The sequence below is a fragment of the Glandiceps talaboti genome, chromosome 16, assembly GCF_964340395.1.
Source record: "Glandiceps talaboti chromosome 16, keGlaTala1.1, whole genome shotgun sequence".
Lineage (NCBI taxonomy): Eukaryota > Metazoa > Hemichordata > Enteropneusta > Spengelidae > Glandiceps > Glandiceps talaboti.
The window spans coordinates 22,005,886-22,022,211 of NC_135564.1; the positions used below are offsets into that span (position 1 = coordinate 22,005,886).

General features: G+C 37.0%; 1 protein-coding gene across 1 annotated transcript in view; it reads right to left on the reverse strand.

The window, feature by feature from the left end:
* LOC144447593 (protein zwilch homolog) overlaps positions 1 to 16,326 on the reverse strand; it is a 53,153-nt gene that overhangs the window by 36,581 nt on the left and 246 nt on the right. The window contains exons 2-4 of the mRNA XM_078137670.1: positions 12,199 to 12,343; positions 8,462 to 8,637; positions 686 to 885 (exon numbers count right to left, since the gene is read on the reverse strand). Of these exons, the coding sequence (XP_077993796.1) occupies positions 686 to 885; positions 8,462 to 8,637; positions 12,199 to 12,343 (521 nt within the window). The remainder of the gene's footprint in view (positions 1 to 685; positions 886 to 8,461; positions 8,638 to 12,198; positions 12,344 to 16,326) is intronic.

The window sequence follows — 16,326 nt, forward strand, 5'->3', positions numbered from 1 at the left end:
ATGGGGTCGTGAAGCACAGTGACATTAAAAAGTATTCCCAATGTTCAATATTCATGTGTTATACATCAATGGAAAACTTACTTTCTGTACTGTCACATGACATAAATATCTATTTGAAGACAAAAATACATCTAGACCAGATGTAAACTGAATGCCTTCCATAAGGGCCGAAAGCCTTTAGATTTTTGCTCCTACATGGAGGTGTTTACATTCTAACAAAGTCCACATCATGCTGTACAGCTACAACATAATCAGAAATGAATGTACCCATGCAGTGCTGAGTGGTGTCACTAAACTGTTGTAGGGGGTCACAGCTGTGAGGGCTATGGCACAACCTCTAAAGATTCTTCTTACCAAATTTGTTAATTTTGTACAAACCATTAATATTCATTAGTTTAGAAAATTTCCATATTCAGAGATATTGTATACTGCAAATATGGAGTGTACAAAGGCTGCTCATAACACACTGTAGTCATTTACATTTTGGCACTTACATACATTACACATATTTCCAAATTCAGTTGTGAGAGATGTCAAGTATTGCATTGAACACTGCAGGCTGACTGGATGAGTTATTTACAAGTAGGTCTAATTTCTTCATGCACTATCTGTCTTATTAAAGTGCACTTGACACATTCTAAATTGTTGTTCTGCCAAATAATTCAAAGAATTTGACTGCACCTACCTGTGTAAGAGACTTTAAATGTTGAAAGACCAGTAATCTGACCTGATGTAGACCTCTCGGGCTGACTTCCCATGTAACAGACACTTTCAGGTTCCTTTCCATCACATGGTATCCAAATAGGTAATATTGACTGTGATTCAGACTTTGTCTGCTTTATACAATTGGGGTTGTTAGCTATTGCATAGACTGATAGAAACCATCTAGAATGTACAATGAAAGATGTTACAACTGTTATTGTGTTACAAACAGAATGACACTGTTGAGATGAATATCATGAAGTACATGTATATTGAATATGGGAAAGGAGAAGGTTGGGGAGTAGGGTTAATAGTTATGTGTGCAATGACAACTGTTAAAATAACTACATAAAAATAGTACCAATGGGATTCCAAAAGATATACATGACATCCTTTGGCTGTTGCTATGGGAGTTGTCTTGTAGCTAGGCATATTTGCTTACATTTTTCAAATTTTTATTCACTTGTCTACCCATTCCTGTTATCTTTGATTAAAAAAACACACCACCATTTGGCTGTTGCTATGGGGGTGGTCTTGTTGCTAGGCCATTGTTGTTATCTTTGTAATATGTATCATTTCACTGTTGCTAAGGGCATAGTCATGGTTGCTAGGGTAAGTTGTGTCAAATGTTTTGAACAGTAACTGCAGAATAACACCTAAAAAAACACTCATACCAAGTTTCAGCCCCATTCACCATTTAATTTTTGAGATATAAGATTTTGACCAAAATTGAGATTTTAAGAACTAATTTGCATATTGCCAATGGGATTATCATGTTGTGAATACACCATCATCTACACATCCCCAAATGCATTCCCATTAAATTTCTGCCCAATCTGCTCAGTAGTTTTGGAACTATAAATTTTGGACCAAAAGGACACATTTTTAAACCTAATTTGGATATAACTGATGGAATCATAATGGAGGGGTGAACAAATCCACTGGCCCGAAGTCCGGGACCAGTGATTTTTTTGGGCGGACCACACAAATTCGACCTTGTTTGGTCCGTCAGACCAATACCTTAAACTGTAAATAACCATGTTAAAAAGTGAAATGTGAATAAACAAGAAATACGATCACGATGGAGCTAAAACTCACGCCTTGCATGACCTTTCTATGGGTCATGAAGTATAATCAGGTGACTTCCAACGTAAAACCAGTAATATGCGCTATAGAGGTATAGTGTATTGTTCAAGTGAATAGGAAATTGACGTCTGTTAGAATGGGGGGGGGGACACTTGAACTTTGACAGTTGAATGGCTGGTGGTGCGGGAATACATCATAGTAGCGGCCTTACATTGTAGTTTATTTCACTGAATCAACAACAATGTGAAATCCATAATCACAGGAGAAAACACTCAACGCACATGTGGCTTATATCATTACTAATAGGGACATATCGGTTTAGGGACACAAGAATTAGGAAGACAAGAATAATAATTTTATTGTATAATAATTCAAATATATCAAATGAAACAATTTATTTGCTATCATTCTGTCAGCATTGATTGTATTATTGTTTTTATTCATAAAGGAGCTTCAAATGATTTATAGAAGAACCCCTTTCACCAAATGACGTACAAACTTCATGTTGTCCCACAAAAGTTACCAAGTTTGTCCACTGGGCCAGCTGGGCAAGTGAATAACAAAGGTTTCATCATTTTTGCCAACTTCAGTTACTTCCATGATAGCAATCATTGACTGTCATCTTGGTTTTTCCAATGACTTACAAGGGTTGACAATACCATACCAGTCCTCCTGCATTGCTTTCTGCAATATGCTGGTCATGTACAGTTGACTTCGAATCACAGTTGTGTGCAAATGTGTGTTGATGCCTGGGTTTGAAGTTTCAAACAAATGTAAACATACTTTCGTAGTGGTTCATTCCATTTTGGGTGTGTGGGTTGCTTGTTAGACACATAACACAAATGCACTCCAAATGTGAGCATTTATGCTGCTTATTATCATTTAATTTGTAATAGATAAAACATTACACGATCAAAAATATACACCATCTGTTTCATTTTCTCCTTACATGTAATTTAGGTGTAACACAGTCACACCATAGATGTATTAGGGAGAAAGATTATGAATGCGTCGTTAATCCCATTGCCGCTCTTTGTTCATCGTAGCAAACCACGGCCTGTTTTACGGCAACGTTCCTAACAAGACTCCCACAGGCAGTGGATGCATTCATACACTACTAGTATATCAGTATATGAGTTTAAGTCTTCCACACACACACACACACACACACACACACACACACACACACACACACACACACACACACACACACACACACACACACACACACACACACACACACACACACACACACACACATGGACAGACACGGCACCATGTCTATAGCATTATTGAACCCAATCTGATTAAAAATCTGATGTTGTGAAAGCGGTTAGATGTCTTTCTTTACCTTTATTTCCATCGTTTTGTGACATTTGTTTTGTTCTGGGTGATCACTGCCATCCCACATCTGACCCTGTGTAATAGACAATCCTGAATCTCAAGGACCTTGCGCTTTCGAGTAGCCAATCAGGATGACTGTTATGTTGGCAGCTGTGCATATTGAAAATTGAAAAAAAAAAAACAAGCAAACGAACTACCCTTACACAACACGTGAAGGTCAACATGTACTGAGACTCTCTGAATGATTTTGAAAGAAGCATGCTGATTGGTTGGAGAAGGCTTACAAGATCACCGGAACAAAACAAATGTCACAACACGACAGAAATAAAGGTAAATAAAGACATCTATACTAGATTTCACAACATCAGATTTTAATCAGATTGTAGCAAACCTTATCAGTTCAGTTGTGCTAAAAATGTTTACCCCCCCCCCCCCCCCCCATAATTAAGTGTATCACCTAGAGTCACTGCATCAACTTTAATGTTTTAACATAGGGACTCTACTCTTAGCAACTAATCAACAGCAAACAATTTTTTATTTATTCAACTTACGGTATGTACTAAATGATACATATAACACTTTCATACATTATATTGTGGTTATCATCTTCTGGTTCTTTTCAAAAGAAGTGTCACAGAAATGAGGGCTAAATCATAATGGAAATACATGACACAGTCATCTAAAAATGTACCTAAAATAACTCAGGTTAAATTGACTTCAATTAAAGGCCTGTATTTCAATCCCGGGTCACCGCATTAGGGACTACTCCACCCAGTACACAGCGTCTTATCTGAGCGGATTAACACTCACGTCACCGTGTCCTCATATCAATGACAACGATCAAACATTTACTAATCCTGTTATGACAGACACTGTTTCTGCCTGAACCAAAATCATTTATAGTAACAACGGACATCGGAATCATTTCACTGCGTTGCTAGTCGTTGTGATACTGTGAACTGTATTATGTACAGGCTCGCAACGAAACGGACACATTGAGCTTGAAAGTTCGGCCGACAGTATACAGCGACTGTGCAGTGTGCGTATTATACCATAGACAATGGATGGCAGTTGTCTACTGCATATAACACTTTTGACTCGACAGAGGTGGTAATTTTGTTTCATTGTAATGTGTCATAATTATGTAACACATATAGTTTTATAAATAAAAGAATGAATTTCACGAAAAAGAACCTTTTGTATGTTTGTTCAAAGATCGGAATACAAATGTACCGGGGAGACAGCTGTGTTGACGTATCACACAACAATGCACTAGCGATGGCAAAGGAACTGTCTGAAGTAAATCGCTGTTTTGTTTATCGTTCATTGCAATGTCCCGAAAGGGTTGAACGGGCCAATTTTATAACTTTACCACTGTACAGTGAATCAAAATATGGAGCTTGGACGGCAGCGTATGAATATAACGGGGTGTGCTGTACGCCGGGGATGTACGTACGTGGCAGGGTGGAGCCGAAGACAATTGCACTTACAGCTACACGACTTTTGCAATTGAAACTCATGATCCAAAACATCTGTTTCGGCACCATTTTGAATAGTATTCTGCCTTCTTTCCTTGTATATTTTTGTCCAGACGCGTTACATTATTTTCTGTTGATGCAGCATGTACTATGTGTATCATAACACGGAAAGTCGGGTTGACGTCATGCTCAGTTTAGATTGAGATGATCGACACTACTGCCACTTCCAACGACATGGTGAAAAAGAATGCTTTGTTACATGTAATCAATTCAAAATAATACGCAGATAATGGGCGGAAAAAACCCCAAAATTTACTTCTTTAAAAAAAAAGATTTACAGGTTCGTTATTATTTCGGGGGAGTTTGAATTTATTGTGTGATTTGGCACGCTCGGTATGTGTAACAGGGTGTACCGATTTTCAGCATTCAATGCAAATGCCAAAACCACGTAAAATAGGATGTCATTATTTCCGGGTTTACACATGAGGTAAAAGAAGGGTTTCGATTCCACCAAAAAGTATTACAAGAGAAATCGGCTAAAATATGGGCAATAATGTCATATGTGTTCATAAAAAAGATCGCTTGCTAAGAAAACACTTTTTTTGGAAACTGTCGTTTTACTCAGTTGCAACGTCAGTTCCAGTTTGTCATCAAGATGAACAGCAAGATACTGATTGCCGTCAATGAAGTTCAAAGGGACGCTATCAAGGCTCTCTTTGCAAACTCCGGATGGGAACTGGTTATTGATTCCGAGTCACCCGACCTTGACAACACTGGCGTTGTTGAGTCAACTGACGAGGTCTCGGCCAGCAACGACAGTGGTATCGATATCGGTGACGAGGCCTCGGCCATCAATGACAGTGGTATCGGGGACGATCTGCAAGATCAAAACAACGACATTGCTTTGCATCAAAACGAATGTCCGCACTGCCTTTGTTACCTGTGTGTCACAACATACCGACAAGACTGGCTTGGTATGGGCCAGGAACCTTGTAACGAAAATGTTTTGGTTCGCCATCGGCTCTACCGAAAGTATTGGAATATGCTCGACCGAAGAAATGCGTGGAACGATCCACGCTACTTACATAGGAAGCAGCAACTAATGCAGGCTGATGATGTTGCCATCAGTCGTAGGGAAGTGATGCCTAAATGCGTCACTTCGCAGGTACGGTCTCTTTATCCAAATTTACCCGGTGTGCCATACAGAGGTCATAGCTGGGTGTAAGCTCGGTCTAACCGAACGGCTGAAAAGCCACAAACCAAACGGCCCTTTTCAGGGCCACCACATCCTCCAAAAAGAGTGTACCTTACATAAACTACACGTTCATGTTTTGCGTATGTCGGTGTTGTCATTTGTTAGCAATTTTATTTGAATTTGAGATCAAAACACCTTTCTAATTGGTTTTCTACTGTATGTGTAAATGGTACTCCCATTACCAAAAAATAAAACCCAAACAGAAAGACAATCACACACACACACACACACACACACACACACACACACACACACACACACACACACAAACAAACACAAAATAGTCACATTTCTACCACTGTATACTTTTGCTTTGTCGCCGGACCGTACTTCTGATTTGATCATTACCGTTATGTTATTATGGTAGGTAGAGGTAAATAATCTAGCGAATTGATTATCGAGATACTACCAACCCCCAGGGAGTTACACAAACGTTTACACAGTATTTGAGTGACAGCTGTTTGGACACTTCTAACCTAACATTTCGCCACATACCACATGACAACATACATCAAATTTCGCTCCCAGATCATCATAATTTACAAAACAATTCACACAGGCACCTCTTCTACATATTTATAATTCATTTTGGGATACATTTAGAGTAAATGCTCGGGAAATAGCCGTGATTTTGACAGTTTTCTTGGAGCACCCAGGCGATGTTAGGCGTACGAGAGGCTTTGCATAAATGAGCGTCCCTACTGTAATCCTCCTTTTATAGTCGATACGGGCCTTTAAAGCAAAGTTTGCAAGACTTTACAGTGAAACACTGGGAAATGCTATTGTTTTGAAAGGACGCTATTATATAGTCAACTACACAGCCCCCACTACCCATTCGCCAAATTGTCAAATGCGAATAAAAATGATAAGCTCACTTCACAAAAGTTGATTTGGCGAAACTGTTGCCAGTGTTGGCGACAGGTTTTTCACTGTCATATTTTACATGAGATGACTGATACAATCTAAAAATCTGTCAAAGCCCTAAAAAATCTGTCAAAGCCCTAAAATTTGGAACATAACTGGTTCATTTGAAGACCGCTGGCTGTTTCACCGCAACACTACATTCGTACGATGTTTGTTTTGAAAATAGCTCGGATCAACTTCGTCATGCCTGAATACGTGTTCAGCAGGTAAACCTTATTTATACAATCGTACATCTATCAGCTTTTTGGAGCCATTGGAAAAAGCAGATGGTGGCAAGTATTTGCATGTGAATACGAAGTATGTGAATACATAACACATGCCATTAGACAGAAGTTTGCAGATGACTAATGAATTGACAGTGATGTGCTACAAAATCAAAAAGCAGCTTCTTTTTATACATCATAAGATCATGTTGTTCAATATTTTTGAACATCATGGGGATGGGGAAAATCTCGTGACTTTTCAACAAAATATAAATTTTTTGGAAGAGTAAGTTGAAGCTGTGTCCTGGCTGTCAGCAAGGATGTTTGATTTTAACTTCCTGGAAGTCAAAACTCAGACTGAACCACGTCCCTATGGTACGTTACAGAAACTATAATATGTCCTTCACAAAGTCAGCTGTGAACCAAGTGCTAGTATTTTTTTTAAAAACTATGATAACATAAACACATTATTTTGTAACCAATGATGAACAAGTTCATTGACTAATAGCAACATGGCAGCGTAGTGTTCACTGACAAGACTAAGCTTGTAACAGTGTTTTCAAATTTTGTCAAGTTCAATGATTGACTCTGAGATTGCCACTTGACCATATGTCATGTGACGGCAGTCAAAATTTTATTTTTATCATAAAAGTAAAAATCACTCTAATTAGAGATGAGTACAGGGCATGTACATACAATTATAATTCAAATAATTTGTTTCTTATCCCTTTACCACCATCATATCAACTCAGAATATTGTATCATGAAAATGGTGTTAGAAGAGGCTGGCTTTAGTCTCAAAATAAAATTTACTATTATTATTATATAGTAATTTCTCCTTTAGAGCTAAAATATCATATATCAGTATATTTAACTGTTTTAAAGCCCCAAAATAATGGCTAACATTCATTGAAAGTGGTGAAATCTTTTTGAGATTGGCTAATTCAGTGGCTAAATGATTTAATTTGCTAACAGGAACACAGAACTATCATGAAGGCACTCACTTCTGGTCACAGCACCCCTAGTGGCCACACTATATAATCTTTTGTCTTTCTTAAAACTGGTAAAACAGCACATTGCAATGGACAAAGGAGACCACACTTTGTATTGGTAAAACAGCACATTGCAATGGGCAAAGGAGACCACACTTTGTATTAGTAAAACAGCACATTGCAATGGGCAAAGGAGACCACACTTTGTATATTGTAAAACAGCACATTGCAATGGGCAAAGGAATAGTGGATGTCTTTTTAAGTTGATGTCAGTTTCCACATCCACTATTTCTTGCGAGACTTCAAAGTTTTCATGATTTTCTTATTTTTTCTTGAATACTAAAGAAAAGTTTAGGGTCGGCAGTGAAAAACTAGGTGGGGTCACGTAACCAGAGCGTTGCCCAGCTGGGGACTAAATATCTTCTCATAGCCTGGCAGTCATCTTATCAGCATCTAGCTAAATTCAGATGGACTTACCTTGCTTGTTGCACAGTCAGTGGTCTGATACCAGATAATTTGGTTTTCAAAGCTGGCAAAGTTGTGTCAATATCTATTGTCTCTCCTAATTGATTGATTATACTAGATTGATAGTCTTCTTCCTCAACATATGTATAGGAGTCATTCAAATTGTCCTCACTCTGTGAATGTTCAGGCTGCAGAGACAATGAAAAAGACAAGGAAGTTCACAGATTGCATTAGTCACTTTGTCAGTAGTATTCATAGAAGAAAAGTACAAAGAACACACCTATGGTGATATTTATCGAAACAAAATTTATTTCGTTCTCTCAAAAACATTATACACATATATAGCTATACCGTATACAACGTGAGCATCATTTGTTAGGGAAGTGAAATTTTTCTTCAATATTTAAATCAACAAATGTATCAAAATCTTTTACATCTGTGAACACAGTGAGCTCATCATAAAAGGAAGATTGTAATGGGAACACTTCTCCATTCCAATCATCAATGATTTTGCCAATTTTTCATCACCACCACGTTTCATTTTCTGTGCATGTGTATAAAGTTGTCAAAACATGTCTGGTTAAAAGGAGGGGGGGGGCAACTATAGGCAAGGTGGGTCATGCATGTAACACAACATTCTCCAAGCCAGAGCACATATTCCTGCTGATGCAACAAAATATGAAGCTCTGGCTTCTTTTACTAAATTCAGTATTTTGTACAAGTAATAAAATATTCATGAGCAATGGCACAATGGCAATCCAACAAATCAACAACCAGGCTATTTATTCGAAACATTAAATGATACTATTGCTTCACTTAGTCTTTGGTATATTTTGACAGTAAAGCTGTTGAAATTGATATGTGTACACTCGGAATTAGATTTACAGAAAGTAGACAAGGCAATGTTTGTGGGGTGGAGTAGCCACTTATGTGAGAACCTGGGATTGAAAGCCACGGTTTTAATATTTCTTCATCTATACACTCCCAAATGATCCCCATTCAATTTCGGCCCAATCTGCTCACTAGTTTTGAAATTAAAAATATTTGACCACAAACACATTTTAAGTCCTAATTTGCATATTACTGATGGACTCACCAAGTCATGAACAAATCTTTAACTACACACCCCTAAGCAGTGTTTCCTCTGGGTCAAAAAATTTACAAGCAATTTGGCTAATTTGCCTCAAAATTTATTAGCCAAACCAGACTTTCAATTAACAAAACTTTTGCGATAAAAATAACCAATATAAGTAAAGACAATAACGCAAAATTGTATGTTTTTACTCTGTTTATTTACATACATTTTTCATGTCATGTTGGCAAACATACAGTTCTCATCTTTGCTTTGAAGTTGTAGCACCAAACATCTAGGTTTTAATCAGTTCTCATTGTAACTATTTCCTAAATCTCAATGTGGTGTGACCTGTGAAATTTGAATATGACCCATCATATGCATAACGTTTCAACAGTTTCATGTGCCCCATGACCATTTCCTGACGTGGAGAGCGCGTCTTGGGTAGTTTAGAAACTACGTGATGTTATCATTACTTATCCACGTGATTGGTTACTTATTAACAGACGTGGTGCGAAAGGGTTGCCATCGATAGAACGGCCATTACAGCGAAGCATCTTCCCTCAGGAGTGAAGCGATGATCCGAAATGGACCACATCATTGGACAGGCTATGCTGAAAACTTCACTTAGATAAATTCAAACTGCCACGTTACCATTTCATTCTCACTAAAACTGAAACTTTTTCTTTTTGAGCTTCGTTACTAGCTCGAACGCATTACGTGAATTTACCGTTCACTACACCATTCTCTTCGTCTGGTTCGTACGTTAGGCCAAAAAAAAAATATATCTAGTTCTGGTCAGCATGCGCGTGCCCTGAATACCCTCGCGTCGATCCTTTTTTTTTGATAATTTTTGCTTTCCCGTTCCTTATTTATTCCTGATATCAGGAGAACAAGCAGCTGAAATCTACCCTACATGCCAAGACTGCTTGAATACAAAGCCTAAACTGCTTCGAAGAAAAAGGAAGTTTTTCAAGAGATAAATATGATAGAACAGAGTATGTAAAGTGTCAACAAAATGTGTATTTACTAATTTGCAAAAAAACAAACAAAAAAAATTGGAAGAAAAAAAATTCGCGTTGTCGCACCACTTTAGAAAGTTTACCCTGACCAGAACCAGAATTTTTTTTTTTTTTTTTGGCCTTATGTATCAGTCAAGAATAAACAAATATCTTTGTGTATTACGAGTTAACAGTTCTCCTGCATAGTGGAAGGGCTCGGTAATAAAGACGACTTGTCTTCCATCGCCCCTTGCATGTGACAAACTACTTGATCAAATTTTACAAGCATGGATCACATGATCAGATGCTGAAAGTTTTACACAACGGAACTTACAAGTTTGTTGGATGGGACGTTATTTGCATTGCTGATGTAACAATTTTATGGTTTGACTCTGTGTTTAACTTTTGAGGAACGCACAATGTGTACACTTCCTTCTAAATGTAATACAATGTAGTTTAAATTACGGATATTCCATGTTGCGACAAAGAAACCACAAGCATTATGCATAGATTTTGTGGTGCCCTATTCTAAATTGGCTTCGCAAGTTTGGCTAATTAGTAATTAGTAATTGTATCAAAAATATTCTCGCCAAATGCAGATTTGATTTGGCGAGTGGGCAGCAGAAACACTGCCTAAGATTCTAAGAACCTTCCCACCAAACTTCAGACCAATCTGCCCAGTAGTTTTTTGAACAAAATTATATTTTACCTAAATTACACACCTGTAATGCGATCATTTTAATTTGAACAATTTTTTTAACTAGACACCAAAAGTAATGTCCCCACCAAATACCAAGGCAATCAGTCTAGCGGTTTTACACACACACACACACACACACACACACACACACACACACACACACACACACACACACACACACACACACACACACACACACACACACACACACACACACACACACACACACACACACACACACACACACACACACACACACACACACACACACCATGCCTATATCACTACTGAACCTTAGGTGTCAAAAAAAAAAATTGTGGTTCCGATTACATTCAATTTTAAAAAAGTTGGGGGTAGGTAGATTTTTTATTGATCTTTTGCATTTTTTTTCATATACGAGTGCCTAGTTCTGGTAGTTATGTTTTTCTGTTGTTTTCTATATGGTCTCTGTGTTATTGGCTTCTTCTCATCAGATGTACAGCCATTACAGATTGGAAGAACAGTTTTAATAAAACTTTTATATTGTCATTTTCAGTTGATGTCATTTTTTACATCCACTATTTCTTGCGAGACTTCATAATTTTTGGGAGTTTCTTATTTTTTCTCTCGAATATGTTAAAAAAAGTTTAGGGTCAGCATGAAAAACTAGGTGGGGGTCGCGTAACTGGAACCAAGCAACTTTTTTTATTTGGCCTCATTAGTTCAGTTGTGCTAAAAATGACACTGCAATCATGTGCTTTCTTGTAGAACAAATGGTCATGCCCTAATTTGCATGCTGGTACAGTATGCTGCATAATGCAAAAATGTTTAAGGTATTGCTCTGCAGCACTGGTGCAAGTAATCTCTGATACATATATAATAAAATGTACACACACATACACACACAACCCCCACTCTATTACAATAGGTAAAAGTATATTTCTCATAAACTCTTACCTTTGAAAATGGTAAGTTTCAGATACAATAGCTTGCTTACCTCTTGATATTGTTGTACAAATACAAAATTTGATGTTTTTGATGTTTTGATGAAATCTTTCAATGGGAGATCTTCTGCTGGTTTTACTTGTATACAATACTTGTTGAACAGGATACTCTGTGAAGCACACTCTGAGGCAGACAAGCTGGAAGAACCAATATCCAATATCAATATATACCCGAAAAGATAATTGAAATATTCAAAGTTCATGTTAAAAGACTAGTCACCACAATTATGTCCCTAAAAGTATTTCATTGTTTTTTAAATTTCATAATTTTTACATGCTATCTGTACTACTTTCATGTGACCACCAGCAGTGATACAAGTTTCCTAGCAATTTAACAAGTATTCTAGTTTCATACTGATGCTGGGAACTCAATGGTTACCTGGGTACATATGTAGAATATCCACCTGATGATGGGGATTAAAATAAGGTTTAAACTAAACGAGGGAATCTAACCCTATTCGCTATCCTAACTGAGATTTCAGTTGTTTTATTGGCAAACAGATCCATGAAATCTCGAACGTCTAGCAGCAAGACTACTGTCTTTTGCAGATGGTACGTCTTCTGTTTTCTAAAATGTTGTCAATGAATTTGTTAAAGTTACATGGACCGGTCTACAACTAAAATACTCTAAAGAGCTTTATACATACATGTATGAAGCAATGGATTTTGGTTAGCAATTTACCAGATACACTTAAAATTACTGAAAATGTAACATGTAAAATTAACTATGCAGTGTGCGGTATTATGCTTTGAGAATAGAGTCTTTTGCAAGAACAAAAAGAATGTTTCTTGTCAACAGATGGGGGGGGGGGGGGGTCATCAAGTTTTTTTATTTGTCAGAGGGGGGTTGGATTGTTTTGTGGATGACTGCAGGGGGGGGGGGGGGACACTATTTTTAAGTACAACATGAACAAAAAGTCACCGGCCCAACCCCAGCCATAACCAGATTTAAACTGAATGCCTCCCGTAAGGGAATCACAATGCAAATAACTCATTAAACTAAAAAAACTATGGTAACAGGCTTTGTTTTTTGGACAAGCGTGCTTTCTTAGGTTAATGTATGTAAGAGTGTATGATACTGATTAATTACTGAATATCGTTCATTATTCAAAATACTCATTAAAGGAAAAAGTTGTAGCAACAAACTTCATAGGACAGGTGCGTATTATTATGGTTGATGTACGTATCATATTATACGAAATTTGAAGCTTGCATTTTTAAAGATACAACCTCGTTACCTAAAATCATTAATTATGCAAATTTTTCATTAAAACTAAGCTATATAAAAGATTTTATAGGACATATCCGCTTTGTTATGGTTAACGTATGTACTAAATTAAGATATAGCCTAATTACCGAAAATCATTAATTATGCAAATTATTCAGTAACACTGTAAGGTACATCAACTAACTTTATAGTACATAAACAATTTGTTATGGTTAATGTACATGTATGTACTGAATTGTATTGAAATTGAAGTATGCAGTCGTAAGATATAGCCTAATTACCAAGAATCATTAATTATGCAAATTATTCATTAACACTGAAAGGTACACCAACAAGCTTTACAGGACATATGTGATTGTTATGGTTAACATGTGCACTGAATTATATTGGAATTGAAGTATGTATTCTTAAGATATATGTATTCTTAATTACTGAAAATCGTTAATTATGCAAATTATTCATTAACGCTGTAAGATACATCAACGAATTTTATAGGACAAATGTATGTTGTTATGTTTAACGAATGTACTAAATTATATTGAAATTGAAGTATGCAGTCTTAAGATATTGCGTAATTAGTTGATTTCATTAATATGCAAATTTCTCTAATTAAACATTAACAGATCTGGCTCAAAACCTAATCAGGTCTAGCTATTACCCTAAAGATTATATATCCCAAATTTCATTACAATTGAGCCAGTCGATTTTTAGAAAATGATGACACAGACAGACAGACAGACAGACAGACAGACAGACAGACAGACAGACAAACAGACACACACACACACAGACACAGACACACATTCCCCTTTTAATACCTCCCGTACCCTTACGGGAGGTAAAAACTGATTGTTCCCTTAGATATGCAGAGAATGTGTCATCCTTTAAAATCAATGCTTTCATCATTTTATTACCGAAGTTTGTGAATTCTTTTGAGTCTACTGTCTTTTTAGTCTAGCTGCTAGACCTCGGATGTTCTTCCCATAGAATACGTCACACGAGTCGACTGAACATCACTATTGAGGAGGGAACATCCGAGGTCTAGCAAAAGTCATCTCTGTAGTTCAGGGATATAAATAACTGCCAATCAGAGAACTACATTGGCGACAATCACAAACAGAGGACATTAGTATTATATTGGACATTATATTATATCATGCTACTATGTGCCATTCTGATTTTACCACGGCTGGCAGTGGTTAAATGGGCCCCTAAACTAGCATATGAATAGTACATACAAGCTGAATGTGGAAACAACGCGACGTTACACTTCCTCAGAGTAAAGGTATGTCAGGTATCCTGTCCAATAGTATGGGGTAAAAGTAGTCCAAATAATTCCACTGATGACCTTGCGATCGAAAGCAACGATCGATCAGTGGCTTCAACATCACTGGCCATGGCTGATAAGGTATAAGTTCTCCCATGCAACGAGCCGTCTCAGTGTCCTGCTTTCGTTGAATCAAGCAACACCAATTTAACTTTTAACCATCAGTCAAGTGCATCAGGATTATTTCAAAACTGTACATTTTCAGGTTCAGTCAATGTTCAATTTGTTAACCATTAAATTAAAGTAGACTGTGTAACGTCGCGTCTCTGATTTACTGTCTCGAGCTTTCTCCGATTCAACTGATTCAATGCCGAGACATCTATTTTTAGCAGTGTACAAGATTGTATTGTTCTTATGTAAATATCCAAACAAAATTGTTACTTTCTTTGACCTCTTGCCCCGTTTTCTTTGTTGCTAGTTTTCAACGCGTTTTCGTTATGCGTTATATGATGTAAATAAAGTAATTTATCAATGCAATGCAATGTAGTGTATGGTTTGAGTTCATGTAGTGTGTGTGTGGGCAACATGAACGTCTCCACTCATCAAAATATGCTCGTTCCCGACGATCTATTACCGACGATCTTTTTCTGTACTTTTCAGGCATATAAATAACCACAGAATCACATTTAGAAGAAATAGACACATATTTTGATATAATATAATAGTAATAACCCCTGCCGAAGGCGGGTATACACTCGAATTTGGTACAATTCGCTCCCTATTGTTTTCATTAAGTACTACACAATAGGTAATCCCAAAATTACATTATATTTTTAATCTTTGAAATTGAATAACTCGAGAACGGATGGACGAAATTTGATGGGGTAAGCACTGTTGTGCTGGGAAATTAGTTTTCTTTAGAATAATTCATAGAAAAATGTGATGAAATGAATTCATAAATTTCATCAGAACACCCTACATATAGCACTCGCCATTCGGCTTGTGCTATATGTCACGAATTGTACCAAAATCTTGTGTATACATGGTCCAACCATGGTCTAACCCCTGGCCATGTCATCTCAATGGAATGTGAAGTCTGAAAATGACATTAGCTAGACGTTCGGGCAAGCCCTCACTGCGAACTTGTTCGCTTACCATATCGGAAGAAAGTCCGAACGTCTAGCAGCAAGACTATTGTCTTTTGTACAGGGTACGTCTTCTGTTTTATAAATGTCGTCAATGAATTTGTTAAAGTTACATGGTCTGCAACTAAAATACTAGTACTTTTAATTATTTCAGTTGCTGTACTGTACATTCACTTTCATAATTTATTTTAGAACTGTGATATATATTTTTTAATGTTAGTAGTGGTTCGTGCCATCAGTTTGTTCATTCCATTTACAGGCTGTCTTTTTTTTTTTAATTGTTAGCTTGTCGCTAGTGTTGTGGTTTTGGTGTATGTGTAAGGTCTTTATTATTCAATTTATTGCCAATTGTGTAATTTTGACTTGCCTGTGATCTTGGAGTAATTATACCGACAGTACTATAAATAACTCGAGAACGGATGGACGAAATTTGATGGGGTAAGCACTGTTGTGCTTGGAATTTAGTTTTCTTTAGAATAAT